At 50.9% G+C, this 25,595-nt stretch overlaps 1 protein-coding gene across 6 annotated transcripts in view; it reads right to left on the bottom strand.

The window, feature by feature from the left end:
- Nucleotides 1-3,737: 3,737 nt before the first annotated feature.
- APLP2 (amyloid beta precursor like protein 2) overlaps nt 3,738-25,595 on the bottom strand; it is a 62,524-nt gene continuing 40,666 nt past the window's right edge. Inside the window, exons 6-18 of one of the 6 annotated variants that reach the window (XM_052662072.1) lie at nt 24,819-25,024; nt 23,648-23,815; nt 20,624-20,754; nt 19,672-19,746; nt 18,197-18,355; nt 17,408-17,536; nt 14,147-14,246; nt 12,627-12,779; nt 11,214-11,249; nt 8,616-8,701; nt 7,641-7,715; nt 6,999-7,154; nt 3,738-5,169 (exon numbers count right to left, since the gene is read on the bottom strand). In XM_052662072.1, coding sequence (XP_052518032.1) covers nt 5,068-5,169; nt 6,999-7,154; nt 7,641-7,715; nt 8,616-8,701; nt 11,214-11,249; nt 12,627-12,779; nt 14,147-14,246; nt 17,408-17,536; nt 18,197-18,355; nt 19,672-19,746; nt 20,624-20,754; nt 23,648-23,815; nt 24,819-25,024 — 1,576 coding nt within the window. In that variant the 3' untranslated portion in view covers nt 3,738-5,067. The remainder of the gene's footprint in view (nt 5,170-6,998; nt 7,155-7,640; nt 7,716-8,615; nt 8,702-11,213; nt 11,250-12,626; nt 12,780-14,146; nt 14,247-17,407; nt 17,537-18,196; nt 18,356-19,671; nt 19,747-20,623; nt 20,755-23,647; nt 23,816-24,818; nt 25,025-25,595) is intronic. The other 5 variants (XM_052662075.1, XM_052662073.1, XM_052662077.1 and 2 more) reach the window with 5 other exon arrangements.

Here is a 25,595-nt window from a genome sequence, read left to right as displayed (position 1 = left end):
GCCACTGCCTTCAGTTCAGTCAGACCTGGGTTAAGTCGGCCGAGAACTTCTGGAGATTGATCAAGAAGCCAAGCTCCATCCATTTCAAGGATGCTAGAAAAATGCTTTCTGTTTGGTCAAGTCCTGTCCCCTCCTCTGGATACCTGGACCACGCCCCTCAGGAAGGCACAGCTGTGCTCTTTGTAAAGGTCTGCTGGACCCAGTGCCCAGAGGTCAGGAGAGACACCATTTCCCCTTGTTCACTGCAGCTAAGAGGGCAGGGCGCCAGCGGGTCCTGTTTTACAAGGACCACTTCACCCTTTGTCCCAGAAAATTACTGCATACCCCACAGACTTTGGCTCTGTGCAGGAGCGTGTGAGCTGGTGGCCATGTGTTAGCTGTGAAACGAGGGTGGGACGGGGAAGCCACGGGGCCTTCTGGTTCCTTCTCTCAAGTGTCCACTTCTAACAGTCATGTAAGGCCGTATGTTCCTTTGGAGGGGAGCCAGGGGCCTCCCCAAATTTGAGCAACTCATCACGTCCCAACCTCTCTCATGTCAGAGAAATCAGCGTCGCAGCAACTGATACCAGAGTTACTGGGACACCTGGGCTGGCTCAGACCTGACTGCCAGGTTCCGATTGTCACTGAGAGCAGACACGGGAGGTAGGAGGACCGGGAGCTTCAGGCGCCGGAGGCCACCAGGAGGAGATGGGGCCCCATTCCCCAGAGGCAAGGCTGAGTCACCTGCAGAAACCGGGAGAAGAGCGAGTTTCTCCTAGGACGGCGTCGGGGAAGGTGCCGCCAGGGAGCGGAGTGGAGCTGGCTTAGATACGGCTGCCTTACATATGCTTCCTTTTTTTTTTTTTTAATTTACTTACTTATTCCACTGCACCAGGTCTTAGTCACACCAGGTGGGATCTGGTTTCCTGACCGGGGATTGAACCCAGGCCCAGCATTGGGAGCACTGGACCACCAGGAACATCCACATTTCCTTTCAAAATTAAAAACCTTAAATCTCCACAGAGCTTCTACACATCTAGAGTTCTCCATCATTCCAGGGTGAGGGGGACACGGGAGCCTCGTTGCCAGGACATTCAGATCCACCCTCGGCTCCCTCTGCACCGACGCCCTCGGGGGTTCAGAACCCACTGCTGTTTCACCAGCGCCCCCCGCCGCGTGTCTCTGAGTCGCACTGTCAACAGGGGCGTGGGTGATGGACCCTGGGGCTAAGAGCTGGTGAGCTGGACGAGCCCTGGCTGACAAGCGCTGCATGTGGGGTGACTCCGGCCCCCGTTTCCCAGGAGCGACATCCCCTGGGCAGGGGGTGTCATTCCTCACCTCTCTGTGTAAGACAATAGCCCCCTGTGAAGTCCAGACAATAAAAAGAAGCAACACATTCAAAGCAGCTGGCAGATGGCAGGCGCTGACCCAAGCAAAGCTGGTCTGTTAGATTTGGGAGGGAATCCTAATGAATGCAGACCCACACGTCCCCACTGGTATTGCAGAGGGCCAACTGAAGACACCCTTCAGAACTCGGAGACACTGGCTTCAAAGAAATGAAGTTTCTATTTTCCCAACTTCCTGGCAGCGAGTTGTGAGGTCAGTGCAGGAGGGAGGGGCAGATGGGGAGCTGCTGATGGCAACAAAGAACCAGCCGGTTCAACTGGTTTGCCCCAAGGCATTTCCTGGCCCGAGGCTCATAAAACGCACGCCCCCAATTCCAGTATCTAAAGAACATGCATACACCATGCCTGTGCACACATGGACACGCAGTGGGATCGCGACAGCACCATATATGTAAGCTGCATCACACTCCACTAGGGTGAGGACTGCTGAGATCAGCCCCTTAAGTTACTCACAAGTAGAAAGACTTCCATCACGGTGAAAATCACCCCGGGGCACAACACACTGAAAGCAGGTGTTGAGTAAACAAATCTCCTTCAATGAGAAAACAGTGCCAGCTAGTGGCAGGTTATTTAAGAAACTCAGAAATGAAGGCTGAAAAATTTTCCTAAAAATTCAGCCCCAAGCTCTACTCACTGTCACCAGGATCGAGAAAAGTCTCATGTTAATGAATAATTGTATATTGTTGCACCAAACCCTTCACTTTCTTATTTATTTCTTTTAGCTAATCATGTAGTTCTCATGTTTGATCAAATGAATGATCACTACACATTTATGGGAATTCAGATGGTAAAGAATCTACCTGCAATACGGGAGACCTGGGTTCCATGCCAGGATTAGGGAAGATCCCCTGAAGAAAGGAACGGCAACCCACCCCAGTATTCTTGCCTGGAGAATTCCATGGACAGAGAAGTCTGGTGGGCTACAGTCCATGGGGCCACAAAGAGTTGGACATGACTGAGCGACTAACACTTTCACCTTCAAAGGCAGTCAAGAGGAAATAGGCATATGCAGGACAGTATGAGATCCCTTAAAACACTGGGAATAAATCTACCATATGACCCAGAAACCCCACTACTGGGTACATACCCTGAGAACACCACAATTTTAAAAGATACATATCCCCACACTCATTGCAGCACCATTTACAATAGCCAGAGGGAAGCAAGCTAGATGTTCACTGACGAATTGATAAAGAAATTGGGGTACATATACACAACGGAGTATTACTCTGACATAAAAAACAGAATGAATTTGAGTCTTGGTTCTAGTGAGGCAGATGAACCTCGAGCCTGTTACAGAGCGAAGTAAGTCAGATAAACACGGTATATTAACGCATATGTATGGAATCTAGATAAGTGGTACTGATGAACCTTTGGCAGGCAAGGAATGGAGGCACAGATGCAGAGGATGGACTTGCGGACGCAGTGCGGGAGTGAATGAAGAAAGTACCATCAACATACACTATCATGTGTCAGACAGACAGCTGGGGGGAAGTTGCTATGTAACACTGGAGCCCAGCCTGCCGCCCTGTGATGATCTAGAGGGGTGGGATGGGGGGAAGGCAGGAAGCCTCAAGAGGGAGGGAGTACGTGTGTAATTAACGGCTGATTCGCACTGTAATATGGCCGAAACCGAAACAACACTGTAAAAATTAAAAAACAAACAAAAAATAATAATAAAAATGGAAACAGGCAAGTTAGAGAAGGAAAAATACTTTAAAAATCCTACTGCACAAACTCAGATGGATTTGTCCTCATAAAAAGAAGATACGTTATAAGAACTATTAAGATAAAGCCAGCAGGGAATTCGCAGGTGGTCTGGTGGTTGAGACACTGCAAGGGGCACAGGTTCTGACCCCTGACAGGGAGACTAAGATCCCACATGCCACCAGGGATCAAACATCCCTCATGTAGCGCAGCAAGGAAGAAAGGGAGACAGAGCAATGACGCAAGTTCTTACGAATTTAAAAACATAATTACAAAACTCACTAGAAAGGTGAAGATACGCAAAGGAATCACCCAGATTACAGACTGTAAAGAAAAAGGAGCAATTAGAGGTTTAACCAGTTAACAGTTTTAGAAAACATAAAATACAGTGGAGGAAATCATTACAGAAATGAAAGACTATTTCTCTGAGATCAAAAATGTCGTAAGCTTTGAGGTTGAAGGAACTTTTCCTCTTTTTAAAATGAAAAATGCAATTCAAGCTCAGGAGTCCAGCCTGCTGGACCAATTCCTGCCTCTGCCGAGTGGTCAGTGACCCTCCAGAAAAGGAAGCCACCCACTCTCCGGGGTGGAGGGTTGAAGCCGTCACCACGAGTAACGCCAGGCCAATGACACACAGAGTCCTGGTGGAAGTTAAAGTATTTATTGATGTGTTTAAACTCTGTACATTCTCCACAGATCAGATTAAGGAGTTTTTAGGTGAAGCTTATCTGTGCATAGTGGGAAGAGACATGGATGGGTAAAGGGGAGGAAGAAGAAAAAAAACATCACAGGGAAATAGAAAAAAAGATACACCACAGGTTACCAGAACCTTCTGAATTAAAAAAAAAAAAAAAAAGGAAAAGAAGCAGCTGTGAGCAGCAACATCAACTACACAAGCATCACAGAGACTCATGTGAACGAAACAAAACTTTCGGAGCTTCCATGGGGTCTACAGGTCATTTCGTGTACAGCTTGAAACATCCACCTTCCACAGAAAAGCACACCTCCCTGGTTCTCCCCGGGCTGCTGGCTGTCTCCTCCTGCCGTCTTCTCCCAGTGGATGGTGCGGACCAGTGCCTTGGCCAGGGAGGAGGGCCAGGAATTACCCAAAGAGGAAAACTGCACATCTAGACATCACTTGGGAAGGACGTGCGTGGTCAGAAGCTACGGTGAGTCAACAGGAGACAGAGGAAGGTCGCCAGGTACCAACGACAGGCTAATTTCTGTGGAAGAACTGGATTGAGAAGGAGCGCAGCAGTGGGCCTGCTCTGCACACATAGGCTCACTGAGAGATGCTGAAGCGCAAATGCTTGCTCTGAGCACCTCTCTGGTGACAGGACTTGTGTGAAGACACCCTGGTACCCAGCGGCGGGAGCACCAGATCTCCGAGAAAGGGTCCTTCAAAGGCATTTTCAGAGGGGATGGTGATGTACTTTAAGAACCAACAATTACAGCTCCTGATTCGGCTTTCTCAGCAACTTTCTGAAAGCCCATTTAAAGGTAATACTGCCTCCTCTTCTTCCTTTTTTTTTTTTTTTAAATAAAAACCAGGACAGTGAGCCTTAAAGAGTTGGTTTACACAGTGCAGCTGGAACAAACAGCCCGCATGTAGCATGTTCAGTCTATCGTTGACAATCAACATTTTCCATTTCAATAGAGAACATGTGTGAGACAATACAATAGAAGTGAGATTCCTGATTAATTTAAAAAAGAAAACTACATCCGTCAAATATCTGCAATAGATCATTTGTTCATTTAAGGTTTATATATCCTATATTGTTATATTAACATTTTTTTGCCCATTTAAAAGAATGGAAATTGCGACTCTACAGTAGTACTTTATAGTCTTAATGCTCCAGGAGATCTGCGTGTCGAGGAACTCCTCTGGAAGTCACTGTCGGTCCATCGCCCATCCAGACCTCTGGACGTCTGCTGCCCGCCCGACCTCCCTCCACTGGCGCTGCGCGTCCCCCGCTTAAATCTGCATCTGCTCCAGGTATTTGTAGGTTGGGTTTTCGTAGCCATGGTTCTGCATCTTGCTCAGGTGGCGCTCTTCTGGGGTGAGCATCGGGTCAACCTGGAGGAACAAAGACAGCGATCACTGTGTGAACGTAGGAGAATATGCCAGAAGACATGAACTGTGCGATCCCCGGGGACCACGGGGGCGGGCCAGCCAAGAGCAGGCGGTGAGGACCCAGGAGGAGAAGAAAGAAGAGAAGAGGGTCAGGGGGCCTCCCTGGTGGTCCAGCGGTTAAGAATCCGCCTTGCAACACGGGGATACAGGTTTGATCCCTGGTTGGGGAATTAAGATCCCACATGCCGTGCAGCAATGACGCCCACGGGATGCAACTACTGAGCCCTCGCGCCCCAGTGAGAGCCCTTATGTTGCAACGACAGATCCCGCACGCCCCAGTGAAGACCCCAGGTTTTGCAACTAAGATCCGACGAAGCTAAAGAAATAAAAAAAGAAAACCAGGGGAGGTATCGACGCAGGAGCTGGGACGGAGAGTTCCGTTTCCAGTGGCAGGGTCTGGGGAAGGGGCGGCAGGCACCATGTCGGGCTGCGAAGGTGGCAAGAAGCCCCTGAAGCCGACCATGAAGCAAGCCAAGGAGATGGACGAGAAGGGTAAGGCATTCAAGCATAAACAGAAGAAGGAGCAGAAGACATTCGAAGGGCTAAAAGGGAAGGGCATGGGGAAAGGACCCCTGACCACAGGTGGAATTAAGGAATCTGGCAAACAGTAAGCTGTTCCTTGTGTCCAAGGTGGTGATGACCTTTAGTTCCATTCCTGTGCAGACATCCACGTTCCCTGCCGTAGCGGCTGCTACACCTCTAGGTAGGATGAAGTACTGTCCTGGAACTTTTTGTACATTTAAATGTTTTTTTTTCTATTTATTTATTTATTTGTTTTTTCTACTTTACAATACTGTATTGGTTTTGCCATACATCAACATGAATCCACCATGGGTGTACATGAGTTCCCAATCCTGAAATTCCCTCCCACCTCCCTCCCCAAAAAATTTTATAAAAAATAATAATAATAAAAGAAAAGAGGGTCAGAGAGGCCAGCCTCCTGAAACCTAGAGTCCATGTTGGAGGGAACGGTGAGCTGAATCTATAGCAAGTCTCTGCTCTGTCATGTCTACGAGGGGCGGCCTGGGCCAGGGCGAGCCAGGCCAGCAGCAAGACCGGATGGCCTCAGGTCTCCTCCAGCTCCGGAATCCTACCACCTGATCAGTGTCCAGGAGGAGGTGAAACCAGATAACTAAGTGCATTTGGACTAATTTTCCCAAGCACATTCTATTCCTTACCATTTTCATTTTCTGGAATCAAGACACCGTGGGCATTCCCACCGCCCACTAAAAACTAGTGCGAAGTAAACATTTCTGAATACAAATGAGCAAAAGATGGGTCAGAAAACACTCTGGTCTGGCTCTTTCTGAATTTTCTGCTGCTTTTTTCCCCCTATTGAAAAATAAGAGTGCTATTCCTCTTTCATATTTTTAAGACTCAGTTCACTCACGTAGCCATTGTTACCTGATCTGTTGTATACCTACCCGGTTTGCTCCTTAGAAAACAAGTCAAAAGAACCAAACTATTAATAGATATTAAAAAGTTAAAAAAAAACAAACAGTATTAGCAGTCCTTCATTCTCAAACATCTAACACACCTGAAAAAAAAAGGGAAACACTAAGGAAACAATTTGAGAAAACCATTTTCTCAGCATAAAATGCTCTTACGACTTCCTCACATTCACAGTCAAAGCCCAAATTAATGTTAAATGTTGGTGGCAGCCCTTGTGACTGGATTAGCTTAATTCAGCGGGGGCTGACTTCCAAGACGGGAGCCAATAACACAGCGATTAAGCTGATGCTCGGGTCCTGTCCAGCTCGTTGACGGCTCACCTCCACGATGCCATGGCTGATGCTGCCATACTGCCTCCTCCTCAGCATCACTAGGCTGATGACGATGATGGTGGCAATGGCCACCGCGACGACCAGCAGGCCGATGAGGGCGCTGCTGCTCAGGCTGAAGTCTTCCCGCAGTGGCCCTACAGACTCCTGAAGCAACAGAACAGACAGGCCACAGGGTGTGAGAGACGACAAGCCCGTGGGGGCCCCATGACCCTGCTGCCCAAGTGGTTATCCAGGTGGGGAGGGCCCCCATCCTTTCCCTCCAGGGACAAACCCAGGTCTCCCGCTTTGCAGGCTGATTCTTTACCAGCTGAGCAACAAGAGAAGCTCAAGAATATTGGAGTGGGTAGCCTATCCCTTCTCCAGCAGATCTTCCTGACCCAGGAACTGAACCGGGGTCTCCTGCATTGCAAGTGGATTCTTTACCAACTGAGCTATCAGGGAAACCCTTCCTTTCCCTTCATGGGGATGCTAATCTTTCCTATCTGAAAGCACAGGAAAATAGGGGATGAGGGACCTTGATAACTAGATAGCAGGTGCTGCTCCATCTTCCCCCTGAACTGAGAGGGCGGGAGAGAAAACAGCCAAGGCTGACCTGAGACCTGCCATCAGGCTTTGGAGCAAAACACATACCGGTTCTTCCTCGAGGCCTCCAACTCTCTCAGAGTTGAAAATCATTTCCTTCACGTCCAGGGTCTCATCAATGACCTGGAACAGTGGGAAAATGTCACCAAATGAGTTGGAGGCAAAGTTAAGCACATAGATAACTACTTTGCTGCTCCACATACCATTTGGTGGAGGGAAACAGACACTGGATGGACACCCAGTAACCCATCAGTTCTGCCACGTTCACCTAGGTCCACTCACCAAACCCCTTAACAAAGGGGCAGGTGTGCGTGCAAAATTCCTGTACAGCAGTTGGCCTTTTAAGGGCTGTCACCTGCCTTTTCCTTTAAGTGAGAGATATTTCAGGACAGATTATCCAGTAGCCATGTTTAAATACCAAACTCAGTTAAGGATAATCTAGGAACATTAAGTGATAAACATGCTAGAAAAATAATTAGCAGGAGGTATAAACCTCAGGCAGCTTAAGAACCAAATGTGACTCTATTCCACTTCAAGTTATTAAATCTACTCATTAGAAACAACCTTTCACATTTGTTCATACCCTTAGTTGCATCCCTGGTGGCTCAGAGGTTAAAGCGTCTGCCTGCAATGCAGGAGACCTGGGTTCGATCCCTGGGTCGGGAATATCCCCTGGAGAAGGAAATGGCAACCCACTCCAGTATCCTTGCCTGGAGAATCCCATGGACAGAGGAGCCTGGTGGGCTACAGTCCACGGGGTCGCAAAGGGTCGGACATGACTGAGTGACTTCACTCACTCACTTAGCTGCAAATATTATTTTCCACTGTATAGCAAGAGATGAGCTACTGCTAAAAGAATTGCTCCGTCTCATACTCAGATGCCGAAGAACAGAGCCCAACTGCGGGGGCAGTGGGAGCCCACCCTGTGCTCCCCTGTGGGCATGGACATGTCGGGGTCCAGTGAGGGAGCGTCCGATCATTCTCAAAGTTAACTTGGAGACGGAGGAGGGAGAAGCGGCTCACCATGTTTTCATCCACTTTCTTCTTGCTGTTGATCACTTTCTCCTCGGCCCCGATCAGTCCTCCGTCCTGCTCTCCCAATGCAGATCCTGCGTGCAGAGAGCGCAGCTGTCTCCCAAGGTGGGCTGAGCTCATGCCCGCCTCACAGAAGTGGCAGACTCCCTCCTGAGGGTGAGGAGCCCCCAGGGCATGCCCCCACCCCCGGCTCTCGATGTGCTACTTCCTCCCATCCTGGAGGATGCGCCATACTCCACAGGGATGAGGGACACAGGACCGATGGGTGTCATGGGACAGGAAGAGGATGCGGTGCTCACTGTGTAAGCCTTCAGGAGAGAATGCGGCTTGAACTACAAATACAAACTGGGTCTAAAGGCCTTCCAGCACCGAAAAACCATCGACCCCTCTGTGATATCACCAAGCACCTACTACCCCCACTTGCTCCTTCGCCATCGGGGCTCCGAATGGAAGAACTGTCACCCCTGCACGCCTACCTCGAGCACCATCTTTCTGCTGAAATGCCCTCCCTTCCCTTGTACCTGCCCATCTGTCCTTCAAGCTGCAGATCTTTAGGGGAGACATTCCCAGGTCATGGTACTTAAAAGTCACTGTGTGTGATGACTGGCCTTGTTCTGTCTCTCACTACGCTGTAACCCTCCCAGGCATGGATCAGACCATCACACCCTGAACAGGAAGGAGGCATTCCCTACACAGGGATAATTCTAACACCAGGCTGGACAGCACCTCTCCAGAAACAGAGCAAGAATGTCAACTGTCCTCTTGTCAAGGTCAGACATCGCCTGAGCCAGCGTCGCCTGCGCGTGGCACTCCGAACGACAGCGAGAGGAAGAGTGAGATGCAATCTTCTAGTTTTCGCTCCGAAGCATGTGACTTCCAGCACTGAGGGTCTTGTTAATAATAACAAACACAGTGCTATATAGATGCCTGTGACCTGAACCTTTTACAAATAGGTCAACCTGGCAACACACTTGGCATTCTAAGGCCACCATGGCAGGTGAGTCAGATGCCAATATGGGTATCCACAAAGCTCTGCTGTCCATGGGCTGCTAGAGGCCTGGCCGCAGCAAAGCTCTCCAGCTCACAGCCAGACTTGGGCTGGACTCAGAGCCTCCAGTCACTACACTGCAGCTTTTGAACCCCCGGCCAGCTGACACTTCACTCATTAGAGTGCAGCCAGAAACCAGGCAGCTTTTCCCCCCAAAGCTTTCATTTTAAAAGAGCCTCACAACGTGATTCGAGGGCGAGTTAAAGCAGGGCTGGCTTCTGTAGCCTCAGAACGTCAATGGAATAGTAAGGCTGTATTTCAGCGTACAGATGCTCATGACCAAGCCCAATCAATTCAAACTGCTCCTCCCATCCCTCTCTCTCTTGTCAGAATTTCAAAGGTCCTAAGGGCAGGATCCTATTTGAAAAGCGTGGCACTGAACCAATGGACTCAAAGCCCTACTGCCAGTGTGCAGACCGTCCTAACACTTTTTTTGGTGGTACAACCCATGTGTTTCTTAAATGCCGACCAAAACCACTTTGGTTAGATAGAATGAATAATCAGGAGACGTTAAGAGACCAAAAGTTAACGTTTAAACTATTCCAATGAATAACAGCTGAAGCATAAAGGTGAAAGCCAGTTAGACTTTTAGAAAATTCGTCATCTAAACATGCGCTGCTCAGAAGAATGTCCTCCAGTGACGGAGAGGAATATCGAAGGGAATAAAACCAAGCTCACACACCCTTGTATTCTGAAAAACAACACATACACCACACCTCCAATCCTTCAGCCAGGGCACAGCACACAGCAGTCAGTTTGTGTGTCCTTGTTCACAGAGACTCTGGAGGCTGGGCCACCCACCCACCCAGAAATGCCGCAGCCACACTGCATTCTAGGAAACAGAAGCACCATGGGCTTGGAAGACTGAGGAAGCCAGGTTCAAATTCTGGCGGCTCTACTTCTTAAGCTCATGACTTAACTCATGGAAGTTGAGGCTTCTTCAACTGCCTTATCTAGAAAAGAAAGTTAAGACCGCTGCCTCCAGTGTGTGCAGTGGGTTACACAGGGTCAAGGTTGCAAGCACGCAACGGGTCAACTTTGAAAACTGGACACTTATTACATCAGGAGTTCACTTGTCTCCACCTGTTCCATCCATCAGCTTCTACTATGTCCTAAGGGACGCTACATCTCAGGGGACATGAGACAGCTGCAAACAGACACACCTGGGCATGGACAAAAAGCAAGGGACAGTTAAGAAGAAAGGGAACAGATGTAAGCGGGAGCGGCAGAGAAAGAGAGGGAAAATAAAATGACTCTCCACCTGGCCACAAGTGTGTTTTTACTTATGCCAGCAACTGGCAACCAACCCGTTTAAACTGGATATACTTTCAAAGTCCACCCAGATTAAAAGGGTTTATGAAGAATCTGCTTTGGTTGCTCAGTACTCAGGTGCCGGAGGTATGGCGGCACTGGCTCCCCTCACAGCCACATCTGAAGGGACGAGGTGGAAGAAGTTAATGATGGGATGAAGCAGAGCATGAAACTTCTGGGCAAATGAAGGGAATGTTCCTTAGAGGGAACATCTATGACAAACCAACCTTTCTTCATTGGGTGGTACAACTCCGGCTGAGAGTCTAGCAGAAAGGAAAGCAACAAAAACAAAACAGCACAAGAGGAGATTAAGGAAAAAAAATGCCTTCTTTCAAAATTCCTACCTTAGACCTGCTCTGTAACACAAATGAAAATCATGCTTCCTTACAAAAAGGGCCTGCACCTCCCCATAAGCAAACAGCATCCTGAGAGCTACAGCAGGACTGGAGGGGAGGGGAAAAAGGCAGGCGGTCTTGGGTCTCTCGGGAGGGCTTCTGTGAGATTCCTAAATCATTTAGCTTAGCCCCAAGTTATCTTCCTGAGAAAGTAACAGAAACACAAGTTGTTCCTCGTCGTGGTTTTCCAAGGAGACAAGGTCCTAGTTCACAAACATCTAAGATGCCCCCGCCAGTAACAAGCTATGAAGCAGGGACCCTCACAGTCCTGCAAGGGTGCAAGGGTGGGGGTCTGCGAGGGAACGGCTGGGGAGGGAGGCGGCACCTCTTTGTCCAGCTCCTTCCTTGGATTCTCTTGTACTATCAGAGGCTGAGCGGTTCTGAGTCGGCACCTCTGAGACAGTTGGTTTAGAAGGAAGACACCTGTGTTGGGGTCTGGAGGCCGAACTGGATGCCCTCTTTCTTGGGCCTCTGTGGCGGCATCACGGGATCTGGGCCCAGGACTCAGGGCTGCCTCAACTCAGGCTCCAGTCCTTCCTTCCCACCTATAAGCTATGTGACCCCAGGCAGACACTGACCCTCTTTAAACCCTGGATACCCAAACAGGAACACTCCCAGTCCCTTCCTGAGAGCGTTATGTTGGGGAAGACAGTATATAGGAAAGCATCCACATACACAGGCTGGAGTGTGTGGAGGCCTGGACAGCGGTGGCCACTGTTTTTATCATCACGGCCATCAGCCGCGACAGCAGCAGACAAATAAATGGAAGCTGACTGCACACCCTGGCCTCGGGGCCTGGGACCAGCAGCCTGTTTATTTCTGGTACAGACTCATGGCTCTGAGAGCACAGTACAGACCCGGGAAACAGCAGGGAGCCTCCCATCACCTACTTCCCAAGACCGTGAGGAAAAGGCAAGGACAGCCCAGGACACCAGAGCGCTATTTAAGCTGCAAAGGGGCCTCCACATCTAGGCCTCACACGCTGGATGCAGCTGATAGCCAAGGATAAACAGAGGGCTTTAGGCTTTGGTCTATACAAGGGAGAAACACCACAAACTTCCGAGGTTCTGAAGGCGCCCCACTTGGAAGGTGCCTGGCAGACCCCATCCCCTGGCCTGCCCGAGCCGCACAGGGAACACAGCCCCCTGACACCCCCACCCCTCCCTTCATCTAACTTCCATTTGCTAACCGTGTCCCTCCCTACCCTTGGTCCCGCTGCCGGGCTGGCCTGTTGCGCATACGCACCTTCGTTCTCAGGCACGGATGGGAAGGGATGGAGAGAGTGGAACGGCGGGATCTCGTCGCTCTCTTCCGAGCTCACCCGCACGTCCACGGGGGTTTCTGAGAAGGAGGAGCTGAACTGGTCCATGTCGGCTCGCTGTTCTTGAAGCAGTTCATCTGACAAAGACAGGCGCCCAGGAGCCATGTTTTCAGAAGGATACTGTCTCCTGGCACAGGACAGCCCGAACGGGACTAATCCAGGTGGATGGGAGCTCTGCTTAATGGAGTCTCAGCAGTCCACAATTCAGGCCTCTCACCTGAGGGTACACCTCTGTAGACTGCAGAACCCCAACACAGGGGACCCCAGGGCTCGTTCCTAAGCACCCCTCTCTCCTCTAGCAATTCACTCTGGTTTCCTCCAATGACACAACGTAAATACCATCCATGGATCATGACCCCCGTATCTGTGTCTTGCACCTATAGCCTGGAGACCTGGCTCATCTATCTGATAGCCGACCACTTCCTGTCCAAGGGCAGTTTCCATCTGAACAAGTGAAGACTACGCTGTACCTCGGCACTATTTGGCCCCGCCACCCACTTAGCTGCTCACAATGAGAACCAGGGCATATCCAGTGCTTTTCTTCCCCTCACCCCCTGCCCCACCCACCCCATCAGCACATCCTGTTCACCCTTCCTCTGAAAGACACCCTTCAAGTCCACCCACCCCTCCAGCTCCTCCCATTCCTATCTCAGGGCACTCAGCTAGCCCCTCTCCTTTGGATTTTTACAACTACTTTCTGGTGACTTCCAATTTTCATCAATCCTCGACACAGCAACCTGTAATTTTTAAAAAATTCACATTGTTTTAAAAAAGCATAATCCAGATACAGTCACTCGCTTGTTTAAAACCCTTGAGCGACTTTCTGTTATCCCAGAATAAAATCCAAACTCCTTGATTTTGCTAAAATCTCTCAACTTCAGGCTCTGCGGTCGTCACTTCCGGTGCTTGCTGTGTTCCTGCTGGGGGTCTCTGCAGGGAGGGCTCCTCCTCATCACTCGACCACCCCCCCCTCACTCCACCCACCCCTGCCCCAAGGCAGCCTGACCACCAGGGACCTCCCCAGCCCACTCTTCCACCTCCAGCACAGGACACACCCCCCACGGACACTCATCTTCCTGTCCTCTCCTCCTACAATGTGAGCTCCCGGAGGTCTGTCTCTGTGACACACAGGAGACACGACAAACGTTTGTTGAATAAATGGAGGAAAAGACCTGAGGAGGGAGAGGAAGTGAGAATGGTGTGAACAGGTGCCTTGAAATACACCAGCAATTATAGAGGGGAGGGTTAAGAGGGTGCATGTCCAGTCCCTTGCAATTTCACACCCTAGATTTCTCTTCCGGTAACAAGAGTCAAGGTCAGTGAAACTCAAGGCTCTGTGGCTGCCAGCCCAGGACTTGACCATGGGAGCCTGTGCGCACCAACGCCCAGCCTCCTTTCTCTAATCCGGCACGGTCTGACCTTGACGCCCAGAGCTGGCACCCACCGATTTCCTCTTGGATCTCCTGGGCCACATACGGGACCTTGTAGAGCAGGGAGAGGCTCTGGTTCCGCCGTTCTTCAATCACGTGGAGATGCGTCATCACCTGGGAGAGAGCACGAGGTCGGGGAGAGGCTTTGTCACCAGAACAGCCGGGCCTGTCGGACACCCACACGCTCTACAAAGGCCTGTGTTCTCCAGCAAAGCAGCTGGTCAGAGGGGCAGTAGGACTTGCTCCCCCCATATTCATTGACCACTGTGGTGCAAGAACGTGTGGTATTGACCCTCAGTGACTTAAGGATTCACCCACACAGAGTGCTCCAAGTTAAGGGAAACTTTTAAAAATGTCATTACCCAACAGTATTGTTTAAAAAAAAAATAATGAACCCTAATTTGCACAATATCAGACACTCAGGAAGGTTTTTCTGAGTGAAAGAGGAAACCAGTTGGTCAGTTTTTACCACTGGCCAGACTAAATGAAGTAACGAAAGAATGAAATCACTGCTTAAAAAGTAGATTTGCAGGGTGGGACCATTCATGGATTGTGCTTAGTGAAGCAGCTGCTTGAAATGATTCTCACTGTAAGCAAGAGAACAGGTGATTCCTGTTTAACTAAACAGGGCTTCCCTGGTGGCTCAGGTGGTAAAGAATCCGCCTACCATGCAGGAGACAGGCTCGATCCCTGGGTCAGGAAAATCCCCCTGGAGGAGGAAACGGCAACCCACTCCAATATTCTTGCCTGGGAAATCCCATGGATAGAGGAGCCTGGTAGGCTAGAGTCCATGGGGTCACAAAGAGTCAGACATGACTGAGTGACTAAAACTTCACTTTAACTAAACAAGCTATGCCTCCAAACCTTCACACTGAGGTATAAACAAACCTGATTTAATGGGTGATAAGAAAGACATATCTACCATGTCTTCCATGCTCATTTCTTTTCTGAATGCAAAAGTTCCAAAGTAGTTCATCCAAAAAAAAGAGGGGAAAAAGGTCATTAAAGTGGTCCCTGAATTTCAGAGCTTTTTATGGTGGAATTGGAGAAGGAAATGGCAGCCCACTCCAGTACTCTTGCCTGGAAAATCTCATGGACAGAGGAGCCTAGTAGGCTACAGTTCTTGGGGTCGTGAAGAGTCGGACATGACTGAGCTACTTTACTATGGTGGAAAAAAGATTTGGGCTACCTCCGCCCCTATGACACAGTGAGTGTGAGGCAGGTGGCCACAGACCACACCAGGTCCTCAAGAAGGCTAATCCCACCAGTTACACCTGCAGCCACCAAGCTGCTCCTCAAGAGGGCGCTCTGGGCCAATGGATTAATTATGTGGGCTTGAAGCCATTAACATGAAGGGTCAAAATGCAAACTGAAGTTAAATGGAAAGAGGCTTTTATTGTAGATTGATGTCTCTCTGACCTTTAAAAGCAAGGATGAAAGCAATTTAATTTTACACTTGCCATTCTTTCAATCAAGTAAATTGATGGGAAAGCACCAGAGTTGAGTTGAGTGCCTTAGAGAAAAAAATGCAAACGGAAGGGGAACCGTCAGCTGCCTGGTCTGATCTCAGCAGTGGTGACACTGTCACAGTCAGAGGACGGTTTCCATGAGGACAAGACCAACCGCAGGCCGGGACACTGGGCGTCAGGGTTTTTGGAGGACCCCCTGGAGCTGCAGAGTGAGGGGGCGGCAGCCCATCAGCTACCCCTCAAACCAACGTGCACATGATCTACGAGGCTCAGTGTGTTCAGGGTTTTCTAGAGTTTATATAACATGACAGGAACAGGCAAAGGCTGGTGTAATCTGGGGGCTGAGCTGCCCTAGAATTAAGGGCTTTGAGCAGACAGTAAACAGCATGCAGCAGAGATGCTCTAAGAAGATGCTCCGCCTCCCGGGGCCCTCACTCGTGTGGCACCTGCCTCCTGGCTCGAAGGTTTACTGACCACACTGAGCGAGGTCTCATCTGTCCTGCTACTCTAACCACACGAAACAGGCTGTTTCTCTGTAAAATATTTCACAATAGTCTAGTTTTCTTAAAAAAAAAAAAAAAAAGAAAAGAAAAAATGTGATTACACTTAAAAAAAAACAAAAAAAAAACGAGTAGACCTGAAAAATTCTAACCTCTTGTCAGGATGCAAGTTCCCCTGCCTGAGCTTTCTGAAGGCCCAAGGTCTGCTGGCCTTCCCTCTTCCTCTTCTACCCTGTCCAGCTTCAAACGCAGCCTCAGCTCCAGGCCCAGCAGAGGCCCCAGGTCCACCAGTCCTTCCCACTCTTTAGGAGCCCCATTTCTTTCACTGGCTGAACACTCAGCTGCCAGGGTGGGCTCGTATGTTAAAGGACAATTCTTCTCCATCTTTACAGCTCACATAACTAACACCACACAACTGTGAGCTGCTCAAGGGCACACAAAGATTCAACTGTGCAGTCAGATACGGGAGCAGAACCAGGCAGCAAATGGGGCTGGGGGGAACCACCCAGGGCCTCTGGGAAGTTCCCCCACAGTTACACCACACAAGCAACAGGAGGCGGGAGGGGACAGGTCCCCAGCCTGTGCACGCCATGTCCCCACAGCCTGCAGAGCACTGGGTTTAGAATACGGAAAGTAATAGAGGAAGACCACTTATATCATTTCAAGGCCCTCTAGGAAAACTAACAGGCGAACTGTTTTAAAGGAAGCTAGTGGTCTTGTAGGCAACTTCACTTCTATGAACACAAGACAGTAAAACTCAAGTTCATATACAGACAAACCCAGAACGAGAAAGCAGGTCCAGAAACAACCTGCTTTCAACCTACAGACAAGTGCACAGACTGGCGGGACACAGCAGGGGACAAGACAAGGGACCTAACGGCATCCAAACAACAGCGAAACTGTACAAGACAGTGTCGTTTTTAAGACGTGCTTGGTATATAAAGTCGGCCAAAATATTCGTTCAGGTTTTTGTACCATCTTATGGAAAAACCCAAATGAACTTTCTGGACAACTCAATATTTGCCTAGAAAGAGATTTTAAATGTTAATTCTGATGGTACCCTTAACCAGTAATAAACTGAAAGAAATTGACTTATCTTGTCAATACAATTATCCATTTCTAAACTTCCAGAAACAATTTAAATAGAACATACTTAATATTAAAAAGCATGGGATACATATGGTTAAATTTGTACCTTTGCAAAACCCAGCTTTTGTACCTACTGTCTCTGGAAATAAAAGGTCACTCTCCGAGGACTAATTACAAGCAGCACTGGCCAGAGCAGTCTCCCCACTGTCTGCTGTACCTGGGACCTCATCTGGGCCGCCTTCTCGGGGTCGACAGCCAGCACGTGCTGGTAGTGACGGAGGGTGTGGAGGCGGTCTTTGTTCTCAGCGCGGACGTAGCGCCGCAAGGCCTGCAGGATGCGATGGGGCTGCAAGACAGAACGGGAGTTTTCACGTCCAGAGACTACAGAACTAAAAACAGGCAGGAAAATGAAGCTTTAAGAACTCACTGAGAATGTCAACCTCAGCAAAGCATAGGAATGAAACCTGTACTTTTAAAAGCTTTCAGTTACCAAGTAGTAAGAAGCTACCTTTCTAAGTAAGGTACCAAAAGCTAAGTTGCACAGTTACAGAGGCTCCTCTACAGACAGTATTTCCCAGAACCTCTAGCCCACTTCCTCTTCTAGCCCAATCTATGCTATTTCCTGAGCTCAGCATCTGATGCTGTAAATACTCAGGACAGACCTCACTTGCTTAAGGAGGCTACAGACAAACACCCTGTCCTCCCAGAGCAAGGCAAGTCAGAGCTGAGGGATCAAGTCTAACAGCACTGGCAGAGAAGAGCTGTGATATAAAGTTGATCATTTTCTGATTTAAAATAGAATTGGTTCAAAAGTCTTCATCCATGGGAGGCATGTTTTTATTCTTTGGAAGTAAGGCTACTATAAAAATGCAAAAGTTGGGGAACTGCTGACTAGCACCCCGAGGTTCTGCTTTTCCAGGGGAAGCTCTATCGGCACCGCCAGCGGCCCCGAGCCCAAAGTGGTCCCACACAGGCCACCCTGGGCTTCAGGGCTGGGCGCACTCACCCGCGGAGGGTCGGACTGCAGGGCTGCCAGGTAGTTCTCCAGCGCCACCCGGCGGCGGTCGTTGAGCATGGCCTCCACACGCGCCAGGTGCGTCTCCACCAGCTGCTGCTTCTCGCTGGCTGCCTCCTTCTCCAGCGCCTTCACCATGGCCTGGAAGTGCTGAAAGAAAGAAGGAACCACATGGGATCCATGCCCCTGCGGGCGGGCACGCACACAGGGGCGGACCCCATTCTGCCTCTCTGTGCCCAGTGCCCCTGCAAGAGGCACAGACTCAGCGGGGAGCAGGGGTCGGGTCTGAGGGTTCTTAAGAGGTGACCTTGAACATCACAGGGGTTGAGGGCACCAATCCTCCTTGGTCAAAGATCCCATGTAACTAACTTACAGTCGGCCCTCCCTATGTGCAGTTCCGCATCCACAGATCAGCCAGTCATAGATGGAGCGTTACTGTGATGTCTACCACTGAAAACATCCACGTGTGGGGGGGGGGGAATCCTCTGTTCAAGGGCTGACTGTACTTCTCCATCTAACCAGAGCACATAAATCTGGGTGTCATGCAGGCTCCTCGGCACCTCTAGGGATGGAAATCCCAGCACGCAGAGCCCAGGCCTGGCCTCTCCATGTGTGCTGTGAGAAACGAAGGCTGTCTTTCCCACACCATAACAAGGTGCCCCAAACCACAGACCAATGGGGGACAGGCTGCGACACACAGTCCAGCCCCAGGGCAGGCGATGCTGACCATTCATACCATGTGGTGAAGGGCAAGCTCCCTGCAGGTGCCAGGCCTGGTCTGCAGACAGAATTTAAGGCTGAGGAGCTGAGACCCGCCCCACCCCCCGCCACCAAGAGTACATTAGCTATGCGTAAAGGCATACTCGTGGGTTTTCTAGGTTACTGGTGAAAAAGCAAAGGTGATTCAACATCACGAGCAGAGAGATTTTGGCAAAACATAAACACAAGCTGACTTAAACAGCAACCAGTGTCATGAGTCCCAAATCAGTCCTGTCAATTCCTGTCGACGCCCTCCTCTAGTCAAGGGGAAGGCAGCTGCTGAGGTTCTAAGATTACATTCTTACATCCAAAGTTAGAGATGAACTGGTATCAGAGAGCTCTATTTTCTGCCTTGGACTTTAATTAAGTCTGCCAAAGGAAAAAAAAAAAAAAGCATTCACTACTGCAGAAAATAAGGCGCAGCCTAAGGACGATGCCAGAGGACTTGCCAGGAGAGGAGAGTAAACACAGCTGAGCAGAGGTTACATCTGCGCGTGAAAGGTGTGTGTGCTCTGCCCTGGGTTTGGGTTTCCCTCCACGGCAGGTGAGCAACTCCAGAGAACACCACTGGGAGGGAAAACGAAGCGGCGAAGACCTCCTTGTGACATGAGCTCTCAACTAAGAGGGGGTCTGCCTTGTGGGGAGTCTGGCTCTGACCATATCCTGAAGGGTCTGCCTGGGGCCCCTCCCTGGAGGATACATCTCACCTGAATGAGAGTCTGCCTCTCTGCTTTGGGGAGGTTCTTTGCTTGAAGTTCAGCCTCTTCCCATTCCTTCTTCACCTGGAACAAAGGTCAAAGCCACTATGACTAGATAATCTCTGGAACAATGGTCCCATTTTCTAAAACTACTGTGGGGCCCTGAACATGATGTGGGAACGCACGCAAGGAGCGCACGGCCCACGTGCCCACGAGCTCAAGGTCTGTCCCAGGGCGGCTGCTTCAGGCTGGCGTCAGTGCCCCCCAACCAGGGGAGCCCCATCTCACAGCTGCCTCGTCCATAACCTTGGGTGCGTTATTTGCCAGACTCTGTGCCTCAGTCTCCTGACAAGAAAGGGGAGGAGGGCTAACGCCTGCTTCTCAGAACAGTCACAGGTTTCTCCCAGCACACAAGCCGGCACAGGAGACGTGAGGCTGCTGCCCAGATCTGGCAAAGAGTCCCTTTTCAGTTTTCTTTCAACCCTTCTGAGTAAGTCTAGGAGAAAGCTGCACTCATGTGGTGCTCCTGGCGCTCTGACCCTTCCAACGCCTTTAAGAAAAAGAAAGCCAGAGACTCAGACCTTCAGCAGGCAACAGTATCTAGCCGGAATGTTCTAACACTGCTTTCATTCAATGTATGTTAGTATCGTTACCCTCTTCTAATGGTAAAGGATACTAGCTTTCTACTTACAATATTGATATAGAGTTCCCTTCTTCAAAAATAAAAAACTTTAAAAGACAAGCAGAACGTAATGGTGACAGGAAGTGCCCCCTGGCAGAGTGGAACAGTGAAGCCCTGGGAGGGGGGACTCCACCATCATGGGGCTGGGGGAGGGGCGGGCACCGGTCCCATCCAGGGGACAGTCTCGCTCACACTCACACGCCTCACCTGAGGAGGTGGTGTCCCTTTGCTTCAACTACGAAGCCCTGATACCAACAAAGATAAGGGGCCGAGGTTTACCCTGTCCATCCGGTTGCGGTGGCGGATTTCCAGCTGCTCCTTGGCCTTCTGGAAGCGCGCGTGCTCATTGTCGTCTGCGGACGTCTCGAAATACACGTCGACGTCATTGGTTGGCAGAGGAGTTGGGGGAACTGAAACAGAAGGACCTGACGGTTCTCTCCGGGGATGAAGCTGCACGGTGCTTGGGGACGAAGCCCAGCTGGGCCTGCTGGGCCTGCTGGAGGGACCAGTGTGAACGGCACCACCTCGGCAGGGGGTGCGCCCATCTGGCGGGACTCCGCCCTGTCTTCCTTACCCAAAATCCAGCCGCCAGGCCCATCTGCACCCCCTGTACCTTCAGAACCAGCGAGGTACCTACTTGGGACTTCAGGGGCAGAGAAGGGAACACTTCTTACCCTCCCTCAGTTCTTGAAACATTAAAACCTAAAACTAACTACTCAACCGACCCTTCTGGTCCCTGAGTGCATCCGACCAGAGACAGGGCTGACGGCAGGCGCGCAAAGGCACTGCAGGGCTCAGGTGCCTTTTCTCCAGGTATTTTCAGGTCACAACTCACACTGGGCCACTGATTCGACCGTGTATTCTCTGCACACAGACTGGCCAGAGAAAGTCCAAACGCCCCAGCTGCCTCTGCTTAGGTTTCAGTCCCACTGGAGGACCCTCAGCCCAGGCCCTCGGCAGGGACAACACGTCTCACAAGGACTCGCCGTGGAAGTGAAGCCACTCAGGGCTTTTCCATCCATGACGCTCGAGGGCCTCACCCGGCCACCACCCAGAGAACAGCCCATTAGAACAAACACTCTGCACGCCTAATCCAAGTTCCTGGTGGCCCCGGGCAAGCGAGTGTCTGCACGAAGGAGCTTATCTGCATCCAGGAGGTGGAGGCGACAGGTTTACTTAGCCTCTTAAGAAATACCTGTGGAGACCCTGAACACCCCAACTCACTGGGGATTTCCCAGGGCAGGGAGGAATGTCAAGCAGCCTGCTCACACAACTTGTTCTGTCGGTCACACTCGAGAGCCAGGTGGACAGCAAAATCCAAATTCAATGAATTTCGATTCGGAGACAAACTCACCCGATTTCCAGAACCACGTAACTTTAACACAATGTGAGAGCAACTGGCAAACTGACGAGCGTGAGCACAAGCCAGCCTGCCACTCCACGTCCTTCTGTCTGGGCATCTCCCATTCACCCTCTTACTGAGTTTTAAACCTAAAAGCTATGGCTCAAAGTCTTGTCAAGAATACCTGGTTCCTACATTAAGTTTAAATAAGGTCTCAACAGCCAATTTGCAGACTGTCACTGAGTCAGAATCTATATAGATTGCTTCAGAAACCACGTTCCCCACGACACTCAGGAGAGTTTCAAAGCGCTGAAGTCCATCCGTGCCAGCAAGCACGTCGCTCAGTGATGTAGGCCCACAGCTTAAAGGCTTACGTGTTGGAGACAGCCTTTGGTTCATATCATTGGGCCAGATAAAGATAATATAAGCACAAGCTGTGTCCGCCCTGGAATGAAAGGGCACAGGAGCAGCACACCTGGAGGTCTGCTTCTGAAGACAATGGACTCAGACCCGGAACCAGAAGCCCTCTGCATGCAAGCAAACGGCCCAGGAAGCTGGCACACTCACAGGCGCTGGTCCCTTTCAAGGGACAATGACGCTACCAGGTTCCAAAGTGCTCAAGTCAGGGGCCCCGCAAGTGCACGGACACACTGCTTCTCCTTCCACAGTAACAGGAGACGCTGGTTCTGCAGACTTCAAAACCGTTCGTGCTCTGCCCACCTGCCGTCGCCTGGTGTCTCTTACTGCCCGTCAACACTTGACCCTTTGGGTAAAGACTGCGCCTCACGTTCAACATGATCTTCAATGACCCCGATTCCTCAGGCTTCTGCCACAAACAACGCTTTCTTGCCCCTTAGTTTAAGGAGTTTAACAAAGCAGGAAGAATCACTGTAATTTCTAGCTCTGTCTTTCCACCGATGTTCCCTAAGGGCTCTTTTTTTTTCTTTCATCTTTTCAATGATTTCAAATAAAAACTCCACAGAACAGCAGCTGCAGTGGACGCACTAACAGTATACCATATCATATTAAGAGGGAACAAAAGGGTCTGAAGGAAACCTTTGAATGAAAAGTCATCAGACGCTAGAGCCAAAAATCTTTAGAGCAAATGACCAGGACCGGCAATGAGTGTCAGAATCAGAAGGCAGAAGGGTCTGTCCAGCCAAAGGGTTTTCCTACACACGGGTCAGAACTGCTCCAGATGAGAATCTTCAACAGGAAAAGGGCTAACTATGAAGAAAAGCAACCTATTGACGTCTGAGTCAACCAGACTCCACTGAACGTGGAATTTCCTTTGTGACCAAAGAAAATAAACCAAAACTTCCTTGCTTCCTAAAGCTCTGTGTGACCCAGGGCCCCCCAGAATACTGGGGAAACAGTCACCACCGCCTGTCTGCAGAGCAGGCTCCCTGGAGTGCATAAGGATGTTCCAGTGCTCTCAGCGTCCCAAAGCGTCCTTACTGTCACCTCCTTGGAGAGCAGGCGTCCCCCTTAGTGAGCGTGCATTGTGGGGGGTGGCGACAGGGCTGCTCAAGACCAGAATGAGGGACAAAGCCTGGACATGAGCATGTGCAGAACTCATGGCCTATCCGAGTGCCCTGCATGCCTTTCAGCGTCTGACAGCAGAGGGCAGGGCCTCCTTCCCAACCAACACAGGCGCTCCCGATGAGAAAGGGCAGGCCCCAGGCTCTCCCCTCGGGCAGGGAGGGAGCACCACCCCTCCGCCATCACCATCACCTCCTCCTCCTCCACCACCACCACCACCTCCACCACCAGGCCCACAGCGAGCACAGGACACAGAAAACTGAGCTGACAACTGCCGACAGGGAAGCAGAGCTAGGTCTAGAAAGCACAGAGAGGAGGGCAGACGGCCGAGAGGAGGGCAGACGGCCGACAGTGACACCGAGTGGGCGGGGAGCGCCACGCAGACGAGGCCACGAGGACGCACGCCGGACGGGACTTACTCGTCGCTTTACACACAGCCATACAGTAATCCTCAGACTCAAAATTGTTCCTGTTACCGCCGCAGCCGCCATATATAAAGCGCACGCACTTCCCCTTGGAGAGGTCGAAGTACCAGCGGGGCACCACGGCCCGGCACGGCCCCGTCAGCGCCTCCTGGGAGCAGACAGCTGTGTGGAAACGGTCAGAAGGTCAGCGGGGCAGGGCAGCGGCTTCGGGGGCTCACAAAGCTACAGACCAGCAAGGGGAAAAGGGCCGAGTGACACTGGACCTCAGCGAAGGCGAGGACAGGGTGGGACCCGGGGGTCCTGGCCAGCTGTCACTGAGCATGCAGTCCTCTTCCTTCCCGAGGCAAGGGAGAGCTCTGGGGCTGGAACACTGAGTGGTGCTGCCTGCACTGTCTGGAGCTTAGAGTGGGAAAGGGCTGATGTGGAGGAACTCCACAGCGCACAGCTCGGGAGCCTCACATTTCTGGTCTGTGTAGTGGGGACAGCTGCCTGCCGTGGCGTCTCGGGGGTGCCCAGGGCAGAGGGAGGCAGCGCGGGTGCAGAGGCAGTTTCAGTGGCGGTCACCATCGTAAACACTACTCAGGCCCCGTGAAAGGGCCAGTGTACATTTTCTGTTCTCCAAGGTTAATCACAAACTTCTACACTCAGTAAGTCATCGGCTCCTGGCTGAACCCTAAACAATTCTTCAGCTCCTAAGTGGCTTCAAATACACAGTCAGCAGGGGGCTGCACAGAAGTGGTCTGGAACGTTCACTTTTTATTTAACGGTGAAATTGAAAGGGCCCTGATCCCTTACCAGCAGGTCATCAAATTCCAGATGCCCCGATGGCCCATCAGGGCAGCCTACAGATGGAACACACTCCGGAAAAGAACTAAAGAAGTGAGGTCCACTCTGGCCTCACTGAGGAAGGGGCTCCCAGGCGGGAACATCTCCAGCTGGATGTGGGAGAATCCTGCCGGGGGGCAGACCACATGGTCTCTCTGATTCTCTAAGTCGTCACAATGCACATCACAGTTTCCTGACTCCATCTGTCTGCTGCCAGACCCGGTAGCACCCAGAGCTGACCTCACTTTTGGGGCGTGAAGCTGCCCGCCTGGGAGGCAAGCAGCCTGTAAGTGAATGAAAGAATATTAACATATTGTAAGTAAATGACTGCCAGGTCTACCTCTGACATCATGAGTGATCTCCTCCGCAGCGGCCCTGTAGCTGCTGGGCTCGGTGGGGCTCTCCTCATTGTAGTCATCTCCCTTGAAGGCGTCATAGTAGTAGTCGCGGTCTTCCACCACCTCCTCCCCCTCCTCCTCCTCGTCGTCGTCCTCGTCTGCAGTTGCCTCTGTGAAGTCTTCCAGATCTGCTTCGGTAGGAAACTCACTAAAGGTCACAACAAGAAACGAAGGTCACCATCAACTGCTGCACACTGAGAACCACTGACTCCCTTCCCTGCTCTGAGACTCGGAGCCCAGAGGCAGGGAGTAATAAGTTCAGCCCATCCCTGGTGGCTCAGACGGTGGGAAAGAATCCTGCAATGCAGGAGACCCAGGTTCAATCACTGGGTTGGGAAGATCCCCTGGAGGAGGGAATGACAACCCACTCCAGAATTCTTGCCTGGGAAATCCCACAGACAGAGGAGCCAGGTGGGCTACAGTCCTTGGGCTCGCAAGGAGTCAGACACAACTGAGTGACTAACACTTTCACTTTTTCACTTTCACAGTGAGCTATGCTGCTAAAAGCCCTGAGCCCAGCCACCTCATCAGAAGCTGACCGCCAGGGAGCAGGGGCCTCGTGATTGTGCAGGAAGGCACGTCCCAGGAGGACAGGTGGATGAAGGCCACTGGTGCACCTAGGCTCAGCCACAGTCAAGTGAGATGTGCTGGCCCGTCTCTGGAGGAACAGGCTTCATCCAGAAGCCTGGGTGTAGCAGCCACAGCCGCCCAGAGGCTCA

The sequence above is a fragment of the Budorcas taxicolor genome, chromosome 25 (genome assembly GCF_023091745.1).
Source record: "Budorcas taxicolor isolate Tak-1 chromosome 25, Takin1.1, whole genome shotgun sequence".
Lineage (NCBI taxonomy): Eukaryota > Metazoa > Chordata > Mammalia > Artiodactyla > Bovidae > Budorcas > Budorcas taxicolor.
The sequence above is the reverse complement of the archived record's forward strand: the minus strand, read 5'-3'. Positions and strand labels throughout refer to the sequence as shown.